The 14,267-nt window shown below is 44.2% G+C and overlaps 1 protein-coding gene across 1 annotated transcript; it reads right to left on the bottom strand.

Moving 5' to 3' along the window:
• Window positions 1-2,177: 2,177 nt before the first annotated feature.
• Window positions 2,178-4,228, bottom strand: LOC117843268 (putative disease resistance protein RGA3). Its single transcript, XM_034723838.2, has 2 exons — window positions 3,591-4,228; window positions 2,178-3,362 (listed from the first exon to the last, which is right to left on the bottom strand). The coding sequence occupies exons 1-2, from the start codon at window positions 3,870-3,872 to the stop codon at window positions 2,391-2,393; spliced, it is 1,254 nt and encodes a 417-aa protein (XP_034579729.1). The 5' UTR covers window positions 3,873-4,228; the 3' UTR covers window positions 2,178-2,390.
• Window positions 4,229-14,267: the final 10,039 nt, after the last annotated feature.

The following is a 14,267-nucleotide window of genomic DNA, read 5'->3' on the forward strand; positions in this document are numbered from 1 at the left end:
ACTGGAGCACTAGTACAGCTGCGATCAAACAAAAGTGAAACCATTCAGTTCACCTAATAACTCGATCTTTCTTTCCCAATATTTCTGTACTGTAGTGATTGGTAGGCTCTTCTTGCCTCACAACAAGAAGCTGATAACTTGCTCCATCTGAATCTGCCAACCAACCATGAGCCACATCAACAGAAACTAACTGAAGAGGTTCAAATGGGAACATATTCAGAGAGAACGCAGAGTCGTGGACCTGAACGCCCAGATCATGAGGCTTTTCTATTTGGCATAAAACCAACGCCAAGCAATTCATTCTATCTCATGAAAATATATACTCAACATGATGCATTATTCTGCAAAAAAATACAGGAAATGAAAAACTCTGCACATGACAATGTAGCAATACAGTTTCACAAAGTTGTAGCTTGTGGCATCCTATCATGGCAATGCAGTAACTTGTAACACCTTATCAGATATCCTCCTAGTCCTAGATAAGCCAGATATGACAAAATTAAGAAACTGTGAGTCTGTGGCACCAACGTGTTGTTTCGTCTTCCCTGTTGACTATGCAATCTAGACGCCTACTGCATACGGCACCATACTTGCATACCTTCAAGAAGCGAACGAATTCCTGTTTCAGGTTAAAAAGAAAGAAGTGCATGCAGTTGCAATGCTTTTGTGCAAGCACTATACATGGCATGTGGCAAGAATCAAACTGTTTTACTATTACATGAACTTGAAAGATATAGCTGCAATTATGTGAAACCATCCTGTCCAACTTACTCATGCTCTCTGCTCTTTGCAGCTCTTCTTTGATTGATGACTAGAAGGATGGACAAGGACAACCCCCTTATGTCACACTACACCATGAGGCTCTGCTTGCCGCAAGAAGCTGACAATTTGATCCACAGATGCATAGGAGTAATGGTTCAATTTGTCAAGTGTCAACCAATGAAATTGAAGCCAAAAACATAACGAAGTTGGAAGTCTGAACGCCCAGATTCTGATACTGCAATCTGGGAATTATTCTGTTGATATTTTTTTTCCCAAACGAAGCATTGCTATGTTATAGCTTTCAATATTCAATCAGACAGACTGTCAATGTCATCACTTGTGAGTTGTGACACATGTGGAAATAGCTAAAGATATACTCCTAGCCTATGAAAGTTCCAGAAATCGAGGAAGTGTCTGTTAGGTTCTGAATATCTGAAGTCTGAACCTGAAGCTCGATTCAGTTAGAAGAGTCGTCTTATTCAGTTAAGAGTCCTTTCGTCGAAGCGTATGGCAGGCTGGATGTGGTTCATTACTAATCGGACGGCAGTTATCTATTTTACTCATTTATATCGTTTTACCGAAACAATGTAAACTTTGTTACCTGGGTTGAAACCGGAAGTAGCAGAGGTGTATTGTTTGCCAAGAAAAAAAAAATCATCGTCTTTCCTCTTGTTCTTCTTTTCTCTGGCTCTCACTTTCGTCTCTTCCCTTACCCCTTTACCCCAATTACTATAGTGCTAGGTTATGTGGTAGAGGCTTAATCAAAGCAAAATGAAGACCATACGCCACCTAAAAGAGGGGGGACTGAACACAGGTACCAACCACCTTGCAATATTGTCAGCCTTCCAGAATAACTATGCTAGAAATCCTTTCTGGGAGTGTTCCAGCGCATGGAAAATTTGACTTCAAGTTTGGAAATCTCAGTTGCCTCCATACCATAACATTGCATGTAGCTGTGAGATTCTTGATCTTAATTGTGAGGTTACCGGAATAAGCAGGGTCAGAAGAGCAAATTTTGAGTTAGCTTGCTTACGATGAGAAACACCCATATCACTGCATTCATGTTCTTTCTCTAAGAAAGTAGGTACTGTAAATTAATATTGTACAGCACTCCTTTTCTACTTTCTTCCCTATGCATTTCACTCTTATTTGTGTTTGCGCTCTGAAGAGAATCGTAAATTCATATAGGCCTTTACCAAAAAAAAACTACATTGGAAACTTTTTTACTACTGCAATTCCTTCGGCTGTGGCAAAACTGCCAAGCCAACACAAGCATGCTGCGGCAGCTGCACTAATGAATCACCTGTCATGATCATGAGTCTCCGCTCAGAAAATAAAGGAAACAAAATGCAAGCCCTGACGCCCAGATTCTGGGGCTGATTGTATTCTGGAGTAAAACAATGACAAGCGATTCATTGTAAATCATGAAGAATATATGCCTCAGCATCATGCATTATTCTGTTAAATGTTAATAGCTAGTAAACACTTTACAGCACATGACAAATTAAGATAGTAGGTGTATGGTTCCACAATTTTGCAACCTGTGACATCATTAATTATTATGCTGTAGCTTGTGACACCCCAACAAAACATACAAAGACATTCCTTGTTCCTAACAATAAATCAAATTAACAAAGAGTCGTTCCATTTTCTATAGAACGTTTCCTCTTGGCAGCTCTACGTTTTGGCTCTCGGACCTCACAAGTAACAACATAGCTATAGTAGGGAGGAATTGGAGAAATCCATACTAGGAACTCCAATTTCCCAAGAGCCGTAACACTTCCATACATCACATCTGCTAATCTTATCTTTGGAACATCCTCTTGTGAAGAGCTTTGATGCTCACAATACAATACAAGATCTTGAAAAGGTGCAGCCATTCTCCCAAGATGGACATGTTTATTCTGGCTTATAAAATCAATTGGACGAACACCAAATTTAGATATATGTGTGTAGATAATCCTTCTCAAGAAGGCTAGAACCTTGCACCAAAAGTGAATGTCAAAATTGTCCCTCAGCAAACGACCGACCACGCTCGCAGCAATGAGTTCTCTGTCCAATATATTGGATATCTCTATGGCCACTTGCACAAACCTTGGGTGCATCTCTGGATCCATACTCCCAAATATAACTATCTTTAAAAAATACCAGAACGCTTCATGGGATAGGTACTTTAGATTTAGAGCCTGTGTTGTTCCAACCTTCGTGATCTTGGCAGATCGGCTTGTGATTATGATTTTACTGGTTCTTGGCATGCGCTGTTTACAAGAAGAATATAACACATTCCACACATCTTCATTAAGATCACCAACTAAGTCGATAACAACTAGGCAACCCCTGTCTTTATTCTTATTCGATATGTGATTTTGATGTCTCATTGCACATCCTCTGAATAAAGAGAGGTTATCATCTGTAAAATCATGGCTGTGCAAGAACAAGATTTCTGAGAAATGATCACGAACCCTTTCATTCTTGCAAACATGAGCAACAAGGGTGCTCTTGCCAACTTTGCAAGGACCAACGATTGGCAGAACCTCCAATTCTTCGGAACCGTGAGGCTGTGTGTTTAACAAGAAGTTGATGACAAGTTCCAATTCCATCTGGAGACCAAACATGCAGTTGCTCAGTTGGAGATGCATGCTATAAGGCTGGCAGTACAGGCGAGGGTAGCTCGCCAAGAACACAACCAACTCTTTCACATCAAGGATAATAGAGTTCAAATTGTTAAGGGCCACTTGCAATTGTTCTGTAACCGGTGTCTTCCTATTGGAAGAACGGATTGCTATCAGAGAATTTACTTTGGAGAGAGACAAAGAATGACTCAAAACCTGATCTTTGTCGTCCTCCACACCATGAGATTGGTATCTGAAGGTGTCGAGCATGTAACAGCCTCTGTATATGGCATCTCTCAGCATGTCCAGCTGCTGGAGCATAGCTTGGTTCGTGATGCTGCGCCCTGTTGCCTCATCGACGATTACCTGAGCCCTGAGGAGAGTCCTTTCCAGTCTGTCCTCCACCTCCAGCACCTTCGGCTTGGAGATTTTGCTGATGATGAAATTTATGGATCTAGAGGCCAGCTCACCCAGGACAGCAGAAAGAAAACTCTCCATTAGGGATAACCTAGCAGGTGGTGGAGAGAATGAAAGGGAGCTTTGAGCAACAACATGAGATGTCTCTGACTTAAGACTCCAAGGAGATCAAGGAGTTATTAAACGCAAGCGAGAGCGAACGAGAGAGATTACTAGTTCAAGACTTGCAAAAGGTCAGTCCAATATAACAGTCCAAGTCACAGAGGCCGGAGACTCTTCCTTTTTCTAAAAAAGTACAACAGTCCATGCACGAGATGTTCATCTCTGACCCTTGGGACTCCTTTTTTCCGTAGCCCTGATTCAGATTTCCTATACATCATTGTCAAGCAATAGCACTACTAGCTGAGAAAGGTACAGATCTTGACCCAGAGGCCAGAGCCATCACCAACTACTGCAAAGCTTCCCTGAAACATGTGGTTCTCTATCTCCATGAATTCCTTATTCTCCCTGTTTCTAGTCTTGAACAAATTTAAGAGAGACTTTATCAAACAAATTATATATGCCTTACATCTTACTCATCGTTTCTCCGTCGTAGTACCTTCCTGTAAGGAGCCGTCTGCAATATGGAGATGCCACAGCAGTCAACTACTTCAGGAGGAACTTACCACAACCACCATATCATTTTTGACTGACAAGTGCTCAAAAAGTCGAAAGTTGCCATGCGTGTTCCTACTACTGTATCTTTTCCTTCCAGCATTGTAAGCAGGCAGGGCCATTATCTTTCAAAACTAAGCCGTACAAGCCAAATAGCAACTAATCAATGGTGCACAAAGAAGGTTAGTAAAACAATAGACCTGAGTTAACTGAAACATCAATTTCGTTACCAGGTAACAACTGTGCAGACTGTGAGTTAAAGGTTAGGTGTGGACCATATATACAAAGTGTTTGCTGGCTTTCTAATGTTCAATTAATTACTCTCTCCAGAAATATCAAATAAGTGACTTTCTGGACATCAACATGATCTCTAAAATGCAACTTTGACTACTATGTTTTGTTGCTGTGTTATATTTTTGAACCAGAACAAATCATACAAATAACGACTAATGAATCAAGAACAGTACATTTTCCATCTGAGAGGTTACTTGTTCAAATCATGCAAAAAGGGTCAATCCACTCCAGTAGTCCACGCACACGATTTTTGACATTTGGGTCTCCTTTGGACCCAATTGTTCTGAGTGACTTTCTCCCACGTTGCTCTAAAAATAACACCGGAATCTGAGAACAGATTTGGGCTATACAGATGTTTGGGAAACTAGATTAGTCAAAGAAAAATTAAAACGACCAGAAAAGGAGAGGGGTTCTACACAATATTGCATCATCTTGTGATAGTAGAATTTCCAGAATGAAGACCGTTATTTCTGCAATCGTTGATGAACTTGCCATTAGATCCTTCTCTTTCTTGATCGGTAGATACTTGAAGCAAAGCACCATACAAGGAGGACAGCATACGGATACTACAACGGATGCTGCTGCCGTTTCGTCTTACTGTTGAGGAGGCAGAGGGGAGGTGCATCACAAACCAAGCAATGGTTCAGCAACTCAGTATCTTGAGAACAGTGATGTACGGAGGCTACTGCATGCTCGACACCTTCATACAGATACTTCCTGAAGAAGAAGACAAAAGTGATCATGGTGTGAGCCGCTTCTTATCCCTGTCTAAATTCAGTCCAGCTAAACGAGTTTGTTTCTCTGCTGCAAGCAAATATGGCGAAGAAAAGTTGGAAGAGATGCTTGAAAATCTAGAGGCCACCATTACATTACTGATATGACTGAGTTCGTAATTTTCCTGAGGAACTACCCTCCTATGTTTCGTCAGCCATACAGCACATATCTTTTTATGGAAAAATGCATGTTTGGGCACCAATTGGAAATGGAACGTGTAATCACCTTCACACTGCATGAAGAACAGTTTTGGGGTGCTACCAATTGTGGGTCCAGGAAAAGTTGGAAAGACAACATTTGTTGAGCATATTTGCTGTGATGAAAGGGTGCGTAATCACTTTTCTCATATCATCTTCCTAAGTGACAATGATTTCAGAGAAGAAAAGCAGTGCAAATTAAGAGATGGAAGTAGAATCAAAGACCAATCTAGTTACTTGAATGAGGAAAAAATTCTAGTTGTCATTGAGCTAGTTGGGAATATTGAGGAGGAGAAGGTTGCGCTCTGCTTCTCAAAGTACAGATCCTGAAGAGCAATCAAAGCTAACATCCATAGCAGTGAGGATCTAAACAACATGGCAAACCTTCTGAAATCTAGTGTAGGCATGCAGAATTGGCGCAGGATTCTTGAATGCATGAGGGAGAACAGGCAGCAAAATGAACCTTTATCTAGAAAAATCCTATGTGATTTTGGGATGGACAATGATCATATATCTCTTCCGATGGAAACTGAAGTAGTCAATATTGTGTAGTTCATAACCATAACCAGTTAGTGCTTGACAATTAAGAGACTCCCAAAATAACTATGCTAGAAATTCTTTCTGGCTGTGTTCCACCGCATGGAAAATTTGACTTCCTAGTTTCGAAATCTCAGTTGCCGCCATACCATAACCACGTATATAGCTGTGAGATCCTTGATCATGAGTGTGAGGTTACCAGGCATAAGCAGAGTCAGAAGAGGAAGATTTTGAGTTAGCTTACTTGCGACGAGAATCACACGTATCTCTGCATTCATGCTCTTTCTCTAAGAAATTAGGTACTGTAAACTGAAGGACCGGGACAGGCAACCAGGGGGGGGTGAATGAGAGCCTTTAAAATTCTCTCCGAGAACAAGACCTATATCCCAATTGCCACCCAAACACATCTCGCTCCTAATCGCCAAGATGACACAAGTCAACTCGTGACAAGCTCACTTTAGGAACAATTAGAAACGCTCAAAGCGTATCGGAAGCAAAGCAAAACGAGGCACCGAAAAGCTTGCACAAGGGAATAAGCCAAGGACTATTAAAGCCTCACTCACTAAGCATGCAAAGATAATTAATTAAACACTAGACATGATTAGCAAGTAACAAATTACTGAACAAGAAGCTAAACAAGGTGACAGAAATTAACTAATGATTGCAGCGATTAACTCACAGGATACAAGAAGCTACTGGATCAAATCGAGATATAAAGCTGCACTACTACAAGCATGCATACCGGCAAAGAACAGATAAAAGTAGCAAGCAGAGTTACTCTACTGTTACTGCTAAACTGCTCTACTACTGGAACTCAAAGCACAAGCTGATTGACTAAACAAAACTTGATTTGCTACAGGATCATCAAAAACTACAGCCGGCCAACCATTCAGAGCTTAAATGAACTAAAGAACTTGTAATGATTGCCTAATCGTTTATCCCTGTAGCATGCAACATTTTCACAAATCAAAAGCGAACTGCTGCTTGACTGAATCAAACTACCTGAAGCTCTGAAGAAATGCTGTTCCTGCACGACCTGCGACAAACAGATGGGCCAGTACCTGCACTCGCCGTTGGTGAGCTGTTGCTGTCCCTGGGAGATGCTGCTGCTGCCTCTCCGCTGGGCCGGCAGGTGCTGTGAGACAACGAGCTCTCTGGCCTGCTTTTGCCTGGACCGGAGCAGCGCCTCCGCGTGGTGGGTCGTCGCCTGATGCTGGGCCGAACGTCGATGCAGGCCTGGAAGCAATCGAGCCTGGGCTGCCTCCGGCTACGGCCTGGTCCGGCTGCTGCGTCGGCGTGGACCGGCCTGCCGCCAGCTGCTGCCGCTGCGGCCTGCAGCTGCTGGTCCGCGTCCACGCGCGCGCGTGCGCGAGAGGTACCCGGTCGGAGTCGCCTTCTGCGCGTCCCTGCGGAAGAACAGAAGCCAGCAAGAACGAAGAACACAGGAACAACTCGAACTCCAAACCAAAAATACTCCCTCGATACACCACGGATCGAAACAAAACTTGAACCATAGAAGCACCTCCTCAAGGGCTAGTAGGTCCAAGGAAAAATATCTCGAAAAGCTCAAGAATTCAATTTAGGAGAAAACCGAACGCCCTACAAGGACATGGTTACAAGGAAAACTTCAAATTCAAGCTAAATTCGTGACAAATTCGAGGGGGATCACATCAAAGTTACTCACAAAGGTCCTAGTAATAATTTCCCCCAACAAACCTTGCAGTATTTGGCCTCAAACACGAAGAACAAAAATTTCCACGAAAATGCTCAAAAAACGCGAAAAAGATAAATTTCAGATTCAAAGAGTATGGAACAAAATATCATGAAATTGATCTTTGGATTACTCCACCATATTCGGTTACAAGCCACTCCTAAGCACGATCAAAACTAGATGACAAAAAGATTAAATTAAAGATCAACTCCTCTCTCTCCCTCTCTCACACCAAAAACTCTCACAAACAAATGAGGAGCCCACCACCAAAAAGATGTGGCTGCCCAACAGCCCTCTCCACATGTATATAGGCATCCGAAAATGACCGAAATGCCCTTATATGAAGCACACAAATCAAATATCCCTAGGGATAAAATCATCCAACATTTTTTCTCGTACATCGGACAGACCTGGCACCTTTACGACTTCGCTTCGCCTCAACGCATGCTTCACGACGGTGCCACGCATCCCCCGACTCTACGCCGTCCAGCCTCACCGAACTCGTCCCCCGGTTTTGAGATCAAACTGGTCAAACCCTCTTACACACCCCGTAGGCGTGACTCATCCCCGGTTTTGAAGTCAAACCGGTCAAACCCTCTCGCACGACGTGACTCACCGATGTCGACACGTGTCCGGCCTCCGCCAAGCCTTCGATGCCTTCAAGTCTTTCGCTCCCGACTCCCGAGCAACCTACTCGACTCGCCTCTATCTTGCTTGACTCAACCGACGCCGTCTCCATCCCATCCGTGTACTCTTACTCTTCCGTGCACCATGTGGATCGCCCATGACTCCGCCAGACTCGTTGGGTCCCTCGGTCCAAGCCTACTCGTGTTCACTCTTCATAGCCCTAGTTCATCGGCATGAACCTTTCGCTTGACCTTCACCTCATGCCGTCGACTGCCATGTCGCATTCTACACCTGCACATCAGAAACCAAGAGACACAACACACAACATATGATTTACACAAACACCACAACAAACGTACACAACACAACACATCTGGTTAGCCGTTAGCATAATCATGCACGTATGAAATATGGACTCAACTGGTAAAATCTCAAATCATCTAGTCAATCACTCATCACAAATAGACCAATGCACGTGTCAACTTGATCTCTCATAAACTATTATTGTACACCATATGTATACGAGCATTTCCTTTCCTACTTTCTTCCCTATGCATTTCACTCTTATTTGCGTTTGTGCTCTGAAGAGAATCCTAACATTCATACAGTCCTTTACAAAACAATTTTTTTAGCATGGAAACACGGGATCATTGAGCATACATGACAACTAGGAGTCTAGGACTAACTAAACTAACAGAACCATCATCTGTATCTAACCGGAAAACAAGTAATAGCTAACTAGCATTTGAGATTTCATGCTATTGCCACCAATTTCCCATATGTCCCTCACAGGTAGGATTTATTGCTAGTTAGTAATGGATGGCTCATCCAAAGCAACTGATGTTCTTTGACAAGAGTGGAAATATTTAGTGTGTGGATTCTTTTCAACTGCATATCCCATTGCGGTGAATGCATAGATGGGCTGAAACGAATTAAGGGTGGAGAAACTAACACCAGGAAAGGCAGAGCTCTGCTTCAGATTGGAGTTTAGACCCCCTGAGCAAAGCAGAGGTGATTGGAGATTTCAGAGCAGTGATGAGTACCTGGAATTGAAGATTGACAACCGAAATCGGCACCCTGTATGTGGCTGGCGCGAGATCAGATCAAAGCTTGCCGGCGAGGCCACCTAATCGAGGCCAAGAAGCAGAAACGAGCTCTTCCTGCGTCGCCGGATTGAGCTCCGCCGCACTCGAATCCCGACTCCTCGCCGCGGAATGAGTCCCCCCGCCTGAATCGAGCCATCTCTCTCATCCGCCGCGCAGCGCCGCTGCCCTTGGCGCCGCCGACCCCGGCTACATCCTCCACTCCAAGCTGCTTCCGTGCGCAGTTGGCCAGCGGGAGGTCCCAGGTCGGCGGCGGCGAGCGCGCAACCTTAGCGGTATCCCTGTCGCCGGCCAGGAACATTTTCAAAAAAACTCCTGGATTGGATCGCGACTATTAAACGCGGTACGTGTACATCCAAATACTTTTAGGATCACGACCATTGATCGCGATCCAAATATATACAAATACCTCCCTTGATTGGATCGCGACTGTTAATCGTGATCCAATATTTTTCATGCAGGCCCCTATTTCGGGTAGGGATTATGCAAGGTTTGATCCTGTCATCTTCGCCCTCCTGTCAGCTCATCTCCGCCGCTTGTGCCGCCGGCCGCCGGCCATCCCGACCCTAGCACAGCCTTTCCACTCCCATGCTCTCTAATCGCCGGATTCGCGGCTGGCTAGAGACCAGAACAAGGCAAAAAGATCTTCGGCTTCTGGCAAGGCGCGGTTAGCAACGGCATGCAGTTTGGATTTAGGGGGTGTTTGGAAGGAGGGGGCTAACCCGTCACGTTGAATGTTTGGACACTAATTAGAAGTATTAAACCTAGACTAATTACAAATCTAATTACACAACCTCTAAGCTAAATCGCGAGACGAATCTATTAAACCTAATTAGTCACAATGTGGTGCTACAGTAACAATTCGCTAATGATGGATTAATTAAGCTTAATAGATTCGTCTCGTGATTTAGCCTAGGGGTTCTGCAATTAGTTTTGTAATTAGCTTATGTTTAGTCCTCCTAATTAGTATCCGAACATCCGATGTGACATGGTTAAAGTTTAGCCTCTGATATCCAAACGCCGTCCTTCCCGGAACAGCACACGCCATCCCGATCCGGGCCCCACCTCGCCGGCGGCGAAGAAGCATTCCCGGTGGGCAGACGTCAACGTCAGTGAGTGCAGAGCAGCCTGAACTGAACTGGCCTTCTTCCTTCTCCGCTCCGTTCTTCAGTCATCGATCGACGTTCAATTGCGAAAAATGGGCAGCCGAGAAGATCTTTTGAATCTTGAATACGTGTTCAGTTAACTGTACAGGTGTACATTTGTCATTTGTGAAGTTGGAACTTAAGATTCGTTTAACGAATAAGGAAGCTGCCATCTGGTAGTGAGATTAACCCCTACATGATCCCCGGACTCATATCTGCCACCTCAAGGGACTTCAGGAGTTGAGCGGCCAAAGTTTTCAGTGCACAGAGGCTACTTTGATCCTGAAGAGCAGCCAAAGATGGCATCCATATTAATGGCAATAATCGATGAGTACTTTGATCAAGATGTAGATAACGCATTCACTGGACCTTTCATATATTTAAACAACGTGGCTAGCATTCTAAAAGGTAGTGTCGGTGCATAGGCTTGGGGCCAGAGTCTTGAATGCCTCAGGGAGAACCGAAAGCAAAATGAACTTCAGTCGGTAAGCCATCGTTTGTTTGAGATTCTTCTCAGCATGAAAATTAAAATCAGAAGCTCAAATAAATAGCAAACTTCTCGTGCAGTTTTTGAAAAGCTGAAAGCCTAAAAAAGCTAAGTTCATATGGGAAGTTGAAAAGCTCAGTTTTCCAAGCTTTTCGTAGCTTTTTGAACCCAGAAAGCTAAACACATCTTCTAAAAACTAGTGTTATCTTTTTAGAAAAAAAGCCAGCAGTAACTTTTTAGAAAAGCTCAAAAGCTGCAGCTCAAACAAACAAACCCTATTATGCCTTTGGTTGGGCTTTTGGAAGCTGCTTTTGCTTCTCAAAAACCAAAAGCCAACCAAAAAGGCTACCAACCCATAAATGTTTTGGGCAAAAGCAGATTCCTCCCCACTACAAAACCCACAGCCGCTCGACCCCTGCTTCCTCCGGCTGTGAAATGGTAATTTCTAAGAAATTACCTACCTCCCACTAGTTATGAACGTACTCGTTCGTTCTTTTCCTCTCGGTCTTCCCTCTCCTACCTGACAGAACTGAGGCACGACGCGGCTAGGGTTCCGCCATCACCGGCGGCGCCCCGCAGCCCCCTCTGGCGCCCCCCTAAAACGAGCTCCGGTAGTGTTGACGCTCGTTATTGACACACTTTTACCCCTGTTTATCTTCAATAATGACATGAATTTAACACCTAAACTATTGATTACACCTAATAAACTAGTTATTTTCACATGTGCAACATATTTTAGAGGATGTTCTGTTTTTACAGGGAATTGGACCTAAAAGTGTATTTTCGGATAAAGCATTTAACGAGCATCGAACCAGATGAGGACGAAGGCCAACGGGCCCAGGAAGGGCTTAGGCCGATCGGCCCAGAGGAGCCCAAGCCGATCGACCTAGGGTCTTCTGAGCCTTCCGACGCCCATCTTTGGCAACCAATCCTCCAAGATGACTTGAGAGCCAAGTTTGTGAAGATATGACAAGGATCACTTCGGGATGAAAGAGGAATCAAAGAAGATCAAGCGAAGATTTGGAAAGTCATTGAAGATCAATCTCATCCCAAAGCAATCAACGTGCTAGGTCTACATGCAAGTGAAAATAAAACTTCAAAGCACCTGGGGAGACTTGGGGACGAAGCAGGACGCGAGAGGGCAAAAGGAACGCCACCCTCCTAGGCCGATCGGCCTAGGGGTTTCCTTCGCCCCCTCGCCTTCCAATTTTTGCCACACGCTCTCGGGACTATAAATACCCTAAATAATCCACCGAGCCGGATATCCAAGACGACGTACTCGACGTGAAGCAGCAAAGAAGCATAAAGAGCTTGAGGGACACCTCTCTGGGGAGCCGAGGTGTCGGGGATAGATCCTTAGTACCCGCAAGGAAGGAAGAAGATAGACTCCTACTAGGATTCCTCTGTAATCCTACTAGAACTCATACCATGTAATCCCACTAGAACTCCTACCTTGTAACCGACTAGTAATCCTGCCCCCTAGAGTATATAAAGGAAGGCAGAGGTTACTAGATTGGTAGACGAAGACCTCATAGAACCACAACAGATGACTAAATCCTCAATACAAAACAACACCCAAGTGCAGGGCGCAATATACAACACCCAAACAGAATGTAGGGTATTACGCTTCTCTGGCAGCTCGAATCTATATAAATCTGTGTCTTGTGTCCTCACTTTTACCATCAAGTTTCAGGTCTACCGATCCCCCACCAACCAATCTACTACCTCGGGACACCCCTCGGTAGGTTGCCAGGTATAAAACACCGACATCTGGCGTGCCAGGTAGGGGGTGATCGTCGAGATCATCAAGCGAGCTTGAAGGACCTCATCTTCAAAATAAATCTACTCGATGAGAAGCAAGTCGCCGAGTTCCAATTCGAAGTGGATACGAGAATCTTGCGGGAGATCAATCGATTGTCGGCTTGTCTGCATGCAAAAAGCTACACCACTAGTTACACTGCTATAGCTGATCATCCTCCATGGCTCCATGCGTCACTCAAGGCTGATGATCCGCTACTACTCCACGCCCATGAGAAGGAAAAATACTGGCAGAATTATTTTTCCATCTCCAAGTCGAAGTCACTAATGATGCATCTTAAGCTAATTGCCTCTAGTTGCCGAATCTTATACTGAAGCAATGAAGGCCAATCAATATTCCATCTACTGCTTGTGCACGGATCAAGGAAACTATCAGCTTGTGTACTCTCCGTGCAAGGCTACTTTTTGGAATTTCATTACACGTTCCAGGAAGGCCACTAGGAGATCTGTTCCTCTTCACTACATGTACTCAAAAAATGCACATGGGACTTCAGCATGCATGGCTGTACTGGCTTCACCAGAACGTTCGGTGACACAATAGCGACTACCTAAGCCTTCTCATCTCGACTACAAACTAGTCGAGGGCGAGTTCCACGTGATCAACACTTAGTTGGAATCGACTCCGACTAGTTGGCTTCATAAAAAACTGTCGCGACTTCATCAACGACCGCCACGGCTTCATCGGCAATCGTCCATGAATCAAGCTAAGTCACTTTTCTAATTATTTTATATAATTTTTTCGGCTTGTTTTTCGCATGATGGGCAATGCGCTAAGTGGTTTATTTGTGTATGCCTCTCGATGGAAATGACCCTCGAGAGATAGACTTTGCTGACTATTCTTGGGGTACGTTGAAAGAAAGCCATGGGCTTGGTACACCGAATTATGGAGACTATCGCCACGAGTTTGGTGCACTGAGTTCCGGAAGCTCCGCCACAGACTTGGTACACTGAATTAGGAGGCTCTGCCATGAAGTTTGGTGTACTGGGTGTTGGAGGCTCATAGTAGCTACACCCTAGTGAGGCACAAATCCTATACGCGGCAACACGAGCTCTCCTCACCAAAAAGGCAGAAAAGTCTCAATGACTACTTTACGCACAATCGTGCAATCTTTTTATTGCAATACCAACT

The sequence above is a fragment of the Setaria viridis genome, chromosome 2 (genome assembly GCF_005286985.2).
Source record: "Setaria viridis chromosome 2, Setaria_viridis_v4.0, whole genome shotgun sequence".
NCBI lineage: Eukaryota > Viridiplantae > Streptophyta > Magnoliopsida > Poales > Poaceae > Setaria > Setaria viridis.

Coding starts and splice junctions, on each gene's coding strand:
- LOC117843268 (XM_034723838.2), bottom strand. CDS start 3,872: ATGGAGAGTTTTCTTTCTGCTGTCCTGGGTGAGCTGGCCTCTAGATCC. Junction 3,363..3,590: donor TGGAGGACGACAAAGATCAG/GTTTTGAGTCAT, acceptor TTTGGTCTCCAG/ATGGAATTGGAACTTGTCAT.